This window comes from Pipistrellus hanaki (assembly GCF_964339955.1).
Source record: "Pipistrellus hanaki genome assembly, chromosome: 4".
NCBI classification, from domain to species: domain Eukaryota; kingdom Metazoa; phylum Chordata; class Mammalia; order Chiroptera; family Vespertilionidae; genus Pipistrellus; species Pipistrellus hanaki.
In genome coordinates, this window is record NC_140506.1 from 94,373,609 (window position 1) to 94,386,993 (window position 13,385).

General features: G+C 44.0%; 1 protein-coding gene across 7 annotated transcripts in view; it reads right to left on the reverse strand.

Moving 5' to 3' along the window:
* The window catches only part of XPO6 (exportin 6), a 113,726-nt gene that overhangs the window by 13,531 nt on the left and 86,810 nt on the right, over positions 1-13,385 (reverse strand). For all 7 annotated transcript variants that reach the window (XM_084882889.1, XM_084882888.1, XM_084882890.1 and 4 more), the window contains 5 exons: positions 11,518-11,677; positions 9,116-9,208; positions 6,557-6,701; positions 4,911-5,057; positions 3,898-4,087 (listed from right to left, as the gene is read on the reverse strand). In XM_084882889.1, the coding sequence (XP_084739015.1) occupies positions 3,898-4,087; positions 4,911-5,057; positions 6,557-6,701; positions 9,116-9,208; positions 11,518-11,677 (735 nt within the window). The remainder of the gene's footprint in view (positions 1-3,897; positions 4,088-4,910; positions 5,058-6,556; positions 6,702-9,115; positions 9,209-11,517; positions 11,678-13,385) is intronic.

Here is a 13,385-nt window from a genome sequence, read left to right on the forward strand (position 1 = left end):
CAATTGTCTGCTATTCCCAAACATGCCCATACTGCTGGTACAATAACTGGCTGTTTTACTTTTGAGGGTGACAACATCTACTGCTGATGTGTTCAAAAATAAAATTCTTAAATAAAGGGCCTGTGACAATAGGTATAATTATTATTATGCTGTAGTATAGTGTATGTCGTTGACAACATAAACTTTTAACAATACCCTAAGGTGTGAGCTCACTGAATGACTGCATATAGCGCACAGGGAAACAGAGCCAGTGGCCAGCAAACAGCAGGAGTCCAGAAGAAAGGGAGGGCCAGAGGATCCTGGACATGAAGGCAGATGATCACTAGATGGCCACACACACAGGCGGGATCCTGGTCCATACACTGAGGACAGTCAACAGCCCCCCACTGAGGGGTGGCTGTGACGATCACAGACAAGGTTCAGAATAATCCTGGCAACATGACTGACTCGTTTGGTGTGCGCAACAGGAAATATTTCGCTTTGGAGAACAAGAAAAATAGGTTTATTTGTGTTACGTTTATTAATTTGTGCAGTTATTCAGTGTCTGGTAAGTTAATGTGCAAGAAAAAATTATTAAATTTTATTTAAATGTTCCATTTTTTTATGTTAATGATGACTCACTTATTTCAGATCTTTATATTTAGCATGTCTCTATCGGAATAAACCTGTTTCTATGAAAACTGAAGCTTTTGTTTTTTTGCAGCCCACATACTGTCCTAGTAAACTTAAACCTTGTTTTTTTGGCCCGTATTAGCCTTTGAGTTTGACATTCTTGGCATGAAGCAATGCAATAGGAAGTACATATCACCGTAGTATTTCTGCCAAAAATTGCTATGAGAACAAGATTATAGCATATCCCACCAAAACATAGGCCTGAAATCTTCAAACACGTCAATATCACGAAGAAGAAAAAAACAGGAATGCTTTTCTATATTAAAAGAGACTAAGATGTGGCAACCAAATACAAACATGATCCTTGATTGGATCCTGGATTTTTAAAAAGCAACACAGGACAGTTTGGTAATGACTAGGGAAAATGTGGACACGTCTATAATATAGATGACATTATTATAACAATGTTACACAGTTTGGTTGTGTTAATGGTGTTTGGGTTATATATGAAAATATCTTGTTCTAAAAAATAAAGTTTAAATATTCAGGAATAAAGTACCAATGTCTGCAACGTACTATAAATGCCTCAGTTAAAAAGAAAAAGTACCTGGAGCATCCAGGCCCAGAGCAGCTAGGCCAGGAGCAGCAGCAGCCAGGCCCAGAGAAGCAGCAGTCAGGCCCAGAGCAGCAGCAGCCAGGCCCGGAGCAGCAGCAGCCAGGCCCAGAGCAGCAGCAGCCAGGCCCAGAGCAGCCAGGCCCAGAGCAGCCAGGCCCGAACAGCATCCAGGCCCGGAGCAGCCAGGCCCGGAGTATTGTGGGGTCGAACCCTGGGTTCACAAAATGAAAGAAAAGAAGGAGCAATGCAGCCAATTCGGGTGCCAGAGTGTTAGGTCCGCCATCACAATGGATTCAGAGAAGCTCCTGTGTCCCTTCACCCAAAAGCACTGAGAGTTGCCCAGACGACAGCAAAGTGGGAGAAGAAAACTGAAAGCTACGCAAGGGACTGAGGTGCTAACATGGAGTCATCTGAAGAAATTAAAGACTGAAGTGGAAGCTACTTCTTTAATCATGTTCCTGCTCATGCTAGCATCTGTTAGCTTCCAGTCTTCTGCAAAGTCCTGAGCAGCAAGTCCAAGGACTTGAGTAAATCTACACCAGCAACAAGAGACTCATTTAGTAGCTAAAAATATTAATATGTCCATAATTCTGATTTATCATTTTGTTGTTTTGCATTGGCATTGTTATTATTTAATAGCCAGAGTTTTGCTCTTGACATTCAAGTTTTGAAAATAACATGTAAGTAATTTAGTTTTTTCATTGGCATTGTTTGCAATTGTTTTTAATTTTAAAGCCCTATTATTAATGTTTAAATTTTATTTTAATTAGTAAAAAAGGGTGAGATGTAAAAAAAAAAAAAATACGTGTAAGTGGAAAAGAACACAAATATGGCAATATATTAACAATTGGTGAATCCTGGTGAAAGATACACAATTGTTCATTTTCTTATTTTTTCAACTGTCCTATAGGTTAGAAAATTTTTCAAAGTTGAGCTAGAAAAACCTTTCCAGGCCTTCATTTTATCTCTTGGAGAATGAGGATAATAAGCTATATACCCACGGACTATAGGGAAGACTAAATGAAATGATAGATATGAAGTTCTCAGCCCACACCTGGCACACAGTACACACTTGACAAATGCTATGTTTTTAATTATTTCACTGTGGAAATCATTATACCTATTCAGCAAAATTTCCAGCACATGGTGGCATCACACTTTCCATCTGCTATGTGAACGATGGACACAGAATCATATGTCCTGGCCAACAAAATGAGTGGAAATAAGTGTCACTTCTAAGCAAGAGCCCTTCCAGGTAACCACGAACCGAAATGGGCCTTTCATAGGCCTGGGTTCTTGAGTGACTAGAAGAGCAGAACTTTCCCAAACCCTGACCCAGGCTGGACATGCGAAATTAACAAGAAATAAGTGTTTTCCTAGAGTAAGCCACTAAGCTTTGGGGATTATTTCTCACACATAGCATAACCTAGCCTGTGCTGACTGATGTAGTTGTAATATGAAGAAAGAAAGGAAGACCATTAAACTTTATAAAGCATGGTTCTATAGTAACTGTATGTAAACCCTGAGCACGTTATTTAACCTTCCCATATCTTGTTTCCTCATGGATAAAATCAGGATAATTCACAGTACCTAACTCATAAGGCTGACCTGAGAATTAAATGGATGTAAAACAATCAGGGTCAGACAAATAGCAGACGCTGACAGCTGACGCCGGCACAGCCAGAGATTTGCTGATGGAAGATCACTAAGGCAGGCAAGCCCTTATGCAGTGTACCCTTAGCAATCAGCCCTTCATTCAACAAGCTATTTAAAATGGTTACTTTGTAAAGTATAAAACTGATGAGATTTAAGAGTTTTTCTTTTCTACTTTAACTCTTCTAATATCTCCTTTTTGTTTTCTTTATGGATTAAGGTATTAAATGTGTGTCCTGATCCCCCCATTATCCACCCACCCCCCACTAATGTTTTTGAGCAATGTTAGTGCTCCTAATTATAAAAGTAATGTTTTTTAAACATTGAGTGTTTATTATCATTTCTAACACTTCACATAGCATGAGTTCTCTTGATTCATATTTGTCTGCCTCTTTAATATAAACAATCAACTAAAAGTGCCATTTGTGAAGATACCACACTCTTTCAAAGCCTCTGAAATATTTATTTGGAGAAAGGTTAAAGACAGTTTCAAGTAATACCCCCAGTGTGTATAGGTGAATTGTCCTGCTTGCTTATGCAACTATCTGGAATGGATCAATATACTGCAGGATTTTTTTTTTAGCCACAGCCCTTCAATAAACATTTTCCTTATTTTTTACATTTTAAACAACAGAAAGGGCCTACTGATGTGACTCAGTGGTTGAACATTGACCTATCAACCAGGAGCTTATGGTTCAATTCCCCAACAGAAAAATTGAGGATGGCCAGCTCAATCCCCAGTAGGGGGCATGTAGGAGGGAGCCAATCAATGATTCTCTCTCATCAATGATGCTTCTTTCTCTCTCTCTCCCTTCCTCTCTGAAATCCATAACTTTCTTTTTTCTTGAGAGAGGAGAGAGAGAGAGAGGGAGAGAGAGAGAGAGAGAGAGAGAGAGAGAGAGAGAGAAAGAGAGAGAGAGAGAGAGAGAGAGACCTGCATTCAGGAAACAGGTCTAGTTGAAGTGTTCACTGAATTCACCCATCTCCCTGGGATGCCCCTGCCCAGGGGCACTTACTGTCATCCAGGGGCATCTTCCTCTGAGAGGCGGCGGCACTGGGTTTCAGGTTGCGATAGTCCCGGGAGAGTGCGAAGATGAGGTTGGCATGGTTCATGGAGCGCATGGGCCACTGCTGCTCACTCTCCGAGAGGTTTGGGCACGGCAGCAGCAGGATGTTGGAGAGGGCTCGGCACACCAACACCTGAGCCTGGAAGAGACCCCAAAGGCACTCGCGAACAACAGCCTTTAACACCCACTACGCACCCTGAGCTCAGACTCCAGGCTCCTTTCTTATAACCTGAACTTGGAGCTTTGGTCCGACTCTGCGGGAACCCAGAGAGGAAAGGAAATGAAGCACAGCCGAGGGCCAGCCAGTCTCAGGAATTACCGCCGGTCCTGGAAGCATCACGGACGGGAAGGTCCCAGTCCCTGATCTCACCAGTCTCTCTGCTGCTGCCTCTGGCGTCCGCGGAGGCGCTGTCGGAGCAGGCTAGTAAGAGGGTTCTGGCCCAAAGCAATTCGTTCACACCCAGGTGCTCTTACCTAACTGCTTTGACTCCCCTCTGATTCCAGCCCTGTTTGGTTTGTTTCTACACATCTAACCTGAGCTTCCTAGGACTTTAAGAGAATATATTTACCTGAGGCATCTCAACCCTCAGAAAACAAGCATGTAACAACAATAAACAGACGGTTCAAACCGAAAGAATGCAAAGGCTCTCACACCACCGGCCAGATCAATAGCTCTTAAAGCCTCATAAGCCTCATCTCAATAAATTAGTTAAAAAATAAAATGAAAAGCAGCACCAGCTCTGTTCCTAGGAGGAACTTTTTATGTCTGAATCCACACTGTCTGCCATGATGGGAAGGACGTGGCGAGAGAGCACGGAGGCTGCGCCCGCGCCGCGCGTGTGAGAAAGCCGCCAGCGGCTGCCTGTAAGCTCTGGGTGCAGGAAGAACGGCCTCCCTCTTCCCCCAGCCTCCCGAGGCTGAGCCGCACCACTGCGGTGACTCCAGGGTAACCCCGGCCTCACCTTGTCGACAAGCCGCTGAGCAGAGGCATCAGTGATTCGGTTGAACACTTTCTGCACTGAAGGGATGCTGATCAGAAAGATGGGCCGCACAGTGGTGGCCAGTGAAACCAGCAGGTGGCACGCAGATAGCAGCAGCTTGTCTTGGACCTGAAGAGGGAAGAGGACATGGAGGCTTACTGTATCCCCTGAGATGGAATTAGAAGAACCTTGATGACGCAGCCACAAGCTAAATACAGTTCTAATTAGTTCTCTACCAAACTGTATCACACAGGCTCTATCTCAAAGGAGTTTTCGTATGCTGATGCCCATCAAAAAGGCATCTTCTTGCCCTGGCTGGTTTTGCTCAGTGGATAGAGCATTGGCCTGCGGATTAAAGGGTCCAGGTTCAATTCTTCAGGGGCATATGCCCAGGTTGCGGGCTCGATCCCCAGTAGGGTGCATGCAAGAGAAAGCTGATCAATTTCCTAGAAGCACAAAACCTTTAACACTATAATCCCACTTATTCTAAGGAAATTACCTTTAAAAAAGTCATAAATAAATACTTTTCAGAAGTATCTGTAATGGCTTTTTTCAAATGGCAGCTATCAGTTGGAGCTGATTTGGCTCAGTGGATAGTGTCAGCCTGCAGACAGAAGGGCCCCAGGTTCTATTCTGGTCAAGGGCACATGCCAGGGTTACAGGCTGGATCCCCAATAGGGGGCATGCAGGAGGCAGCCAATCAATGATTCCCTTTCATCATTGATATTTCTCTATCTCTCTCTCCCCTCTCCCTTCCTCTCTGAAATAAATAAAACTATAAAAATTTTTTTTAAATAAATAAAAATTTAAAAAAAGGCAGCTATAAAAGTCCAGCAATGGCTAAATGATGTATGGAGTATTATTTACAAATTACAATTATAAACACAATAGAAATTTATGGAAAATAATACATTATCCTATTAATAGTGGTACAAAATGCTATGTATGACTAAAAAAAAAAAACTATTAAAAAAAAAAAAAGGCATGTATACACTCAATAATAGAACCTATCAAAGTTTACATGGATATAACCTTCAACCCAGCAATTCCACTTGCAGAAATCAATTCTACAAGGATATAATATCCATCAATAAGGAAATTATAATATATCCCTTAATATCCATCAATAAGGAAATTATAATATATCCCCACTACAAAACACGGGCAGTTTGAAAAGCTGAAGCTGCTTATACATGTAAAAGTCTCCGAAGCATACCTTTAAGCAAAAGCAGCTGTATCTGCAGCTAAATACAGACTTTCACTTGTGAATGTAAAAAGAAACATGTCTGAAGGATACACAACCGTGGACAGTGCTTACTGGGGAAAGGGAAATGTTTTGGAGAAAGAGATTAAACAGTACCATCACGTTTAAGTCTCTAACTCTGAACCATATTTTACTTTTTCACAATAAGCATGTGTTCATGTGGGACTTAGAGTACTAAAAATATAAAGTTATATTTGCATTAAGTGGTTTACAACTAAAAGGAATATGAAATGGCATATAGTTATATTTCAGTGGTAAGAATGACAAGTCTACTACTATGTAGTATTTTGATAGGATAATAAATGGGTACATGGACAAGACAGACTCAGGTAGGTAACAGGTGTAGCCTTTGCTTTTTCCAGACCTTGGTGCTGATTAGAGGTGTGACTGCATCCATGGTAGTGGAGATGAGAGTGACAAACTGCTGGGTGTTCTGCCGATGCGCTTCACTGCAATACTGTGCTAACCAGTGAGAGTACGCCTGCAGGGCGGCCAGGGACTGGGCATGCCTGCAAAAAGGAGAGAAGATGCGATTTTACATGTTAAAGTCAAATATATTAGCATTAAGTATTTTCATAGGAAGTAAAAACTCTATCCACTGTATTTATTATTCCAGGATCTAACGGCATGGAATCATTTACTTGCTGATATCAAACCTAAAAATTAAAACTCATCACCTAAATATTGCCATCAATGCCCAGAATACAAAAGGCAGTTAGTGAATGCCTATCAGATCTTATTTAATCTTTCTGTGACACATGTGAGTAATCCTGAGGGAATCCTATATAACAAAAGGCTAATATGCAAATAGAACAAACAACGGAACAACCGAACAACCAATCGCTATGACATGAATTAACCACCAGGGGGTGCATGGAGGACATGGTGGACATCAGCAGCAGGCAACAGAGCGTAGAAGATGGTGGGCGTCAGCCGGAGCAGGATGGTGGAGCAGGTGAGCGGGGACGCCAGACCAAGGTGGGGCATTGGTTGCTATCATTGGGGTGAGCCTCTAGTGGTTACTGAAGATTCTTTGCTCCAGTGTGCTGTGGTCCTGTCCGGTACTAGCTCTGCTTGTATCTGCTGCTGGCACCATCAGTGGGTGTGAGCAGCAGCTGCCAGCCCCGATCACAGCTGAGGGCTTCTCCACCTCCCCCTACTCCTGAGGGGCAATCGGGATAGCAGCAGCCACTCGCACCCGCTGCTGGCACTGGCCCCAATCGCTCCGTGCAGTCAGCGGGTGCAAACAGAGCCTGCACAGTCGGTGCATGGGAGCAGCAGCGGAAATGGGGCTGCTGGCAGACAGGGAACCAGGGGCTGCTGGGGGAAGGGTTGAGTGGGGGCACAGAGAATGGGCCAAGACCCGCCCCTGTGCTCACCACAGCCTCAGAGCCCACAGTTTCTTTCCAGGTTCACAAATTTGTGCACTGGGCCCCTAGTGAAAATAAGAAAACAGAACCAAAGAACTAGAGTGATAATGTGCTGAGACTCTGGGAACTAATAAAAAATGTAACATCCATAGCTACAGACCAGGGTGCAGACAACTACTGTATATTTAGAGCTTTGTAAGGAAGCTTGCCCTAAGATTCACCATCAGACCCTATGCTTTCTCTGGCTAGGTACAACTCTAATTCTGATTTTTCTAATTCTATCTTTCTTTTCCTGGCATTCTTCTGTAAAAAAAGAGTTTTCCCTCCCCATATTTATTTAGTTAAAATATATTTTTACTGATTTCAGAGAGGAAGGAAGAGGGAGAGAGATATATGAAACATCCATGATGAGAGAGAATCATTGATCAGCTGCCTCCTGCAAGTCCCTCACTGGAGATCGAGCCCACAACCCAGGCATGTGGGCCAGAATCAATCCTGGGACCTTTCAGTTCAAGGGCTGATGCTCTATTCACTGAGCCAAACCAGCTAGGGCCCCATCTTTTTTTAAATCACTATAGATGCATGGATTCTTATATTCAAGGATATGATCTATTATCATCTTATTCTTTCTTGATGATCAAATTATCAAGTCCTGCTGGGGAAAATCCTTTTAGCTAGTCTGTGCTCCAGTCTAGAGCAAGCCTCAGGGCAGTGTGATCTCTGGGATATGGCCCATCTCTTGTCCCCATTCCTCTATACCAGTGATTTTTCAACCAATATGCCAAAAGGATTTCTAAAACATGCAACACCTGACTATTTTAGTCAGGGGCACTGACCTTTCCCTTAGATTGTCAAATTAAAAAAAATGATAGCAACCATTTGGGGTGAATCAAAATTATACTTGTTTTTTTGTCAGATCGGCAAAATTTTAGTAATTTTAGTAGTGTTTTATATGTGCCATGAGATGAAAAAGTTTGAAAATCGTTGCTCTATCACTTCTATGTGCCACATTCCCCATGGCTTCCCACCGTCTATAAAGTTTCTCATAGTCTGGTCCATGTTGTCCTGTTTCAAAATCACCGAGGTTCTTGTGTAACATGCAGATACCCGAGCCCATGCCGCCTTCTGCCATCAGTCTCTGAAGGAACGCGTTCCCCAAGGAACTCTTCAGTACACTGATTTCAGCTACTGTCCACAGGAGATTCATGGCATTCAAGGTGTGTCCACGTTAGTCCCAACAGAGCTCTCAGCCTCATCTCCCACCACACAAGCTGCTCACCACCTCCAGACTTTGTGACTCCCCAACACTGAGTTGGCTTGTGCTGTTCTCTCCTCCTGACATGCATATTCCTAGACTCCATCCCAGATGAAGTCCTCTCATTGCAGCCACGCGTGCCCCGGTGTATACAATCAAACCACCTGTCCCTCTCCTAGGTTTGGAAGTGGGAGTTTCACTCCTCTTCATGGCAGCCACTACTGTTTCTTTTTACCTAAAAATGATTTGGGGCTGGAGGACATTTCCTGGGAATATAAACATCTAACTCTGTACTTACACATCAATGAGATCAGGTTTCAATACCGATGGCACAGCAGTTTCAATGTTGTACAGTTTTATCTGAGATCCATACAGAGTGACTTTGACCAACCTGTTGGCAAAGAAGCAAGTAAGAAAAAAATCAGCTATGGACTAAAAAAACACAGATAGACAGGTACCAACAAAGGTCTAAGAATAGAGACCAGACCTTCAATCTTATCCCAAAGATATAATCTGAGATGTGCAGATTTATATACAAAGATACTAACTAAAACATTACATATAGTATCAAAAAATTCTGAAAATAATATAGATGTCCAACACAGAATATACTCTCACATACTATATACAATAAAAATGGTTACAATGGAAATCTTTGTTATGTATATTTTACCACAAAAAAAAACTTTTTTTAATGTAAATGTCTGCCCTCGCTGGTCTGGCTCAGTGAATAGAGCGTTGGCCTGTGGACTGAAGGGTCCTGGGTTCGATACCAGTCAGGGGCACATGCCTGAGTTGAGGGCTCAGTCCTCAGTGGGGCGTGCAGGAGGCAGCCGATCAATGATTCTCTCTCATCATTGATGTTTCTCTCACTCTCCTTTCCTCTCTGAAATCAATAAAAATAATACATTTTTAAAAAGTGTTTCAGGTGGATAGATATATGATAAAGAAAATATAGCACTGTTTAAATGATGAGTATATGGGTCTTCCCTGTATAACTACTCAATGTTTATGAATACGTGAAAATATTCATGATAAAATTCTGGGATGGGGGACAAGAGTTTCTAGAACTACGCTGAGGTATTTTTAACTTCAATCACAGTTATTTCAGGAGCAAACTGCTGAACCCACTGCTGCCCAAGGGCTCACTGCATAAAATGAGCATGAACTACAGTAACTATTTAATAGCCAGCTCACTGGGAAGCAGAAATGCCTCTGTCATTAGAGACAGACTTTCCTGAGTCGAGGGGAAAACTGGAGACCTGGCTGAGTTCCCTCTGTGCCTGCTGTCAGCAAACTGCGCTGGATGCCAGGGAGGACAGCATGTGCTCTTCTTCCTCAATCCAGTGGTGCAGAGGTTCCCCAACTCCACTGACACAAGGAGCAACTGGGAACTTGTTACACATGCCAGCTCCCTGGTCAACCCCACAGACCAACTATGCAGTTGTAGGAGGGTCTGGAAACACCGAGGCTCTGGTGCCTGTGGACCATACTCTGAAAAATGCTCCTCTCGGATGCAGAGAAAAAACAGGCCTTTATTAGAAAGCCACAAGCTTGAGCCACAAATTATGCAGGGCTGGGAGCAGACAGAAAGGGGCACTGCCAGTCGGTCAAGAAAGTGAGAGTGAAAGAGCCGAGGGCTCCCAATCTGGTCCTGGGAGGGGTGCAGGTGATGACTGGAAATCAGAAGGGCTCCTCCCCGAAGCAATGCACCAGCGTGGACTGGTGTCTAATGCTTTCTCTCCGTGTCGTACACTCACACAGCACGTGCACAGTTCACTGGCATTACGTATATTCACACTGTGCAGCCACCGCCACTGTCTATCTCCAGAACCTTTTCTTCATCTTTTCAAACTAAAATTTGTACCCATTAAATAACTTTCCATACCCCCTGGCAACCATCTTCCTTTTGTTTTTTTTTGTCTCTATAAATTTTACTACTCTACATACCTCATATAAGTAAAATCATATAGTACTGGACTTTGCATCCTGTTTGTACCTTACACAGCATTCTTTAATAATGTTCATCACTAAAAATTGATTTCTAGATGTGTCTGTTTGGCAGTGTTTAAAAAAAAATTTGTTATTGATTTTTAGAGAGAGAAAGAGAAACATTGATTAGTTGCCTCCTGCGCACACCCCAACTGGGGACAGTGCCTACAACGTGGGAACAGAACCTGCCACCTTTGGTGTATGGGACGGTGCTCCAACCAAGCCACACTGGCCAGGGCTGTGTAGCAGTTTTATTACTAAGTTTGTTTATGTAACCTCTAAGGTAAAACACTGCTAATCACACTGGCTATTGAGATCATAACAAGGAGCCTTCCTCACACTTTATTTTAAATTGAAGACAAGATAGCTAAGTATCTTAGTACTGAGCTTACAAACCTAATTGGTTTGAAAGATATATGTGTAAGGACCTATAAAATAACGATTCAGGCTCTATGATCAATCATCTCACTATGAAGTTGAGGTGACTAATATATATTTCTCGAGTATAAATTTTAAAACTATAGTGAATAAACCTAAAGATACTGTCCACTCCATTTTACACATAAGGAACTGAAGTTCCGAGAGGACCAGTAATCGCTCCACATTCTCCTTACACATGTGAGCCGTGACTGACCCAGCACCGGAGCAGAAGCTGGTACAACTGAGCTCGGGAGAGGGAATGACTCCATGATGTCGCTGCCAGCCTACCTCTCCACGACGGTGAGGGCATCGCTGAAGCGCGCAGCAAACATGTCTCCAGTGAAGTACTCGGCCAGGCGGCCCACGGCCTGCAGCAGGGAGCTCAGGTCTCGGAGGGAGCAGTGCAGGCGCCGGCAGTCGTTTTCCGCTGTGATGTTCAGCCTGTGTCCTGGGACAGAGCACCACAGACAGGCTTTCAGGATGAACGTGCTGTGGTTACCCCGACAGACGCCACTCACCCAGGCAATCTACACGTACTAACCCACAGGCTGCTTCCTGGGACGGAGCAGGGAAGCCAGACCCACGTGCACTCCAGAGGCAGAGGGAGGGACAGACAGCAGAGGAAGACAGAAGGACAGCCGGGGAGGGAGGGCAGCAAAGTGCACCAAGCACCTCTCTGATTCCTCCTGACCATGTGAAGGATGGATGCCACCAATTTTTCACACAAGGAAACATCCTCGGGGAGGTCTGGTAACTTGCCCAACCTGAGTCACATTTCTGGGGCAGAGCGGGTGTCCTAAGCTCAGTCTAAGCAACTGCAAATCTGCTTGCCTTTGCACATGGCCCTGTCAGAGACCACGTCTCCGAGGCTGAGAGGGAGGACTGGTCCCTGCTCGGACAGCGTGCACTCAGCACTGCACCCAGGCGGTTGTAGAAATGTAGCACGGAATACGGAGCATGAGCTGGGTTCAGAGGACGGATTCCCTGCCACTCGCTGGCTCTGTGCCTCAGTGAGCCCTTTCTGAGTCTGTGTCCTCAGCTTTAAAATGGAAAAAATGCTACTAATTAACTATAATAAGGGCTAAGTTAGAATGCATTAAATAAATACTGTAGACTATAAACCATTATTCAATGTTTGTAATACTTATGAAAAACCAAGAGCTAGTGATTTTCTAAGGCCTGAAACTTATTCTTCAACATAATTTCTTCAAACTAAGCAAGGAGGATGCAAGGTGGAGGACAAAAACATCCCCAGTTCAGCAACTTCCTTGCCTCTCAGGCCCCCTCTACTCACAAACATCCACAAAAACAGTATAACTGTCAAGCAGAGGGCTCTCAGTCTGATTAAATCTCTCCCCCGCCCCCCTCAGAACGAGGAGGGAGGGAGGGAGGGCCAGAACAGTGAGAGCCTGCCCACAGCCACCTGCAACCTACACACTTCTCAAGCTCCCTCCATTGCCACTCGGGTTTTTACTCGGGTAGGGGGCAAGAGCCTCAACATGGCATCAACCCTCCTCCCGCAGCACCCCACAAATGTCTTCCGATCTAAGCACACAGCTCCCTGAGGCAAGGCATCAACTCCCTCAGGAGACCTTCCTTCCCTCCTCCAGAGAATCAGCTTCCCTTCAGTTTGACTATAAGCTGGGCAGTGAGAAAACCTGAAGTCATTTTCAAGTTCCCCCATTTCTTTTTTTTCAGTCGGGTCAAGTTTCTAAATTTTCTAAATCTGTTTTCTAGCTAATGAAAACAAAATAGGATTCTACCATGTCTCCAATCTACCTACTCCAGGACTGCTGTGAGGATCAAATGAAATGAGGTATGTGAAAATGCTTCAGAGACATTTGGTTAAAGTATAAAATGTTTCCACCTGGCTATAAAGCAAGTCATGTTCCTGGGCTGAAGAAGCTCCAAGGAGGCTAGTCGCTAGAGAGAGGAAGCCAGGCATTGCTATGTGATGCGTATTGTGCCATGGGGTCTCACCAGCGTTGGCTGTGATTTGGTGGGCTGTCACTCAGGGGTGGTGATGGGGCCTGTCTCCCACTTGGGGGAAGACAGGCCCCATCGGCACCAGGTCCACAGTGCCGTTTCTTTGTAAATGGCCAGTGTGCATCACTGCAGCTCCTACATTGAGAGTCTGCCCCCTGGTGGTCAGTGTG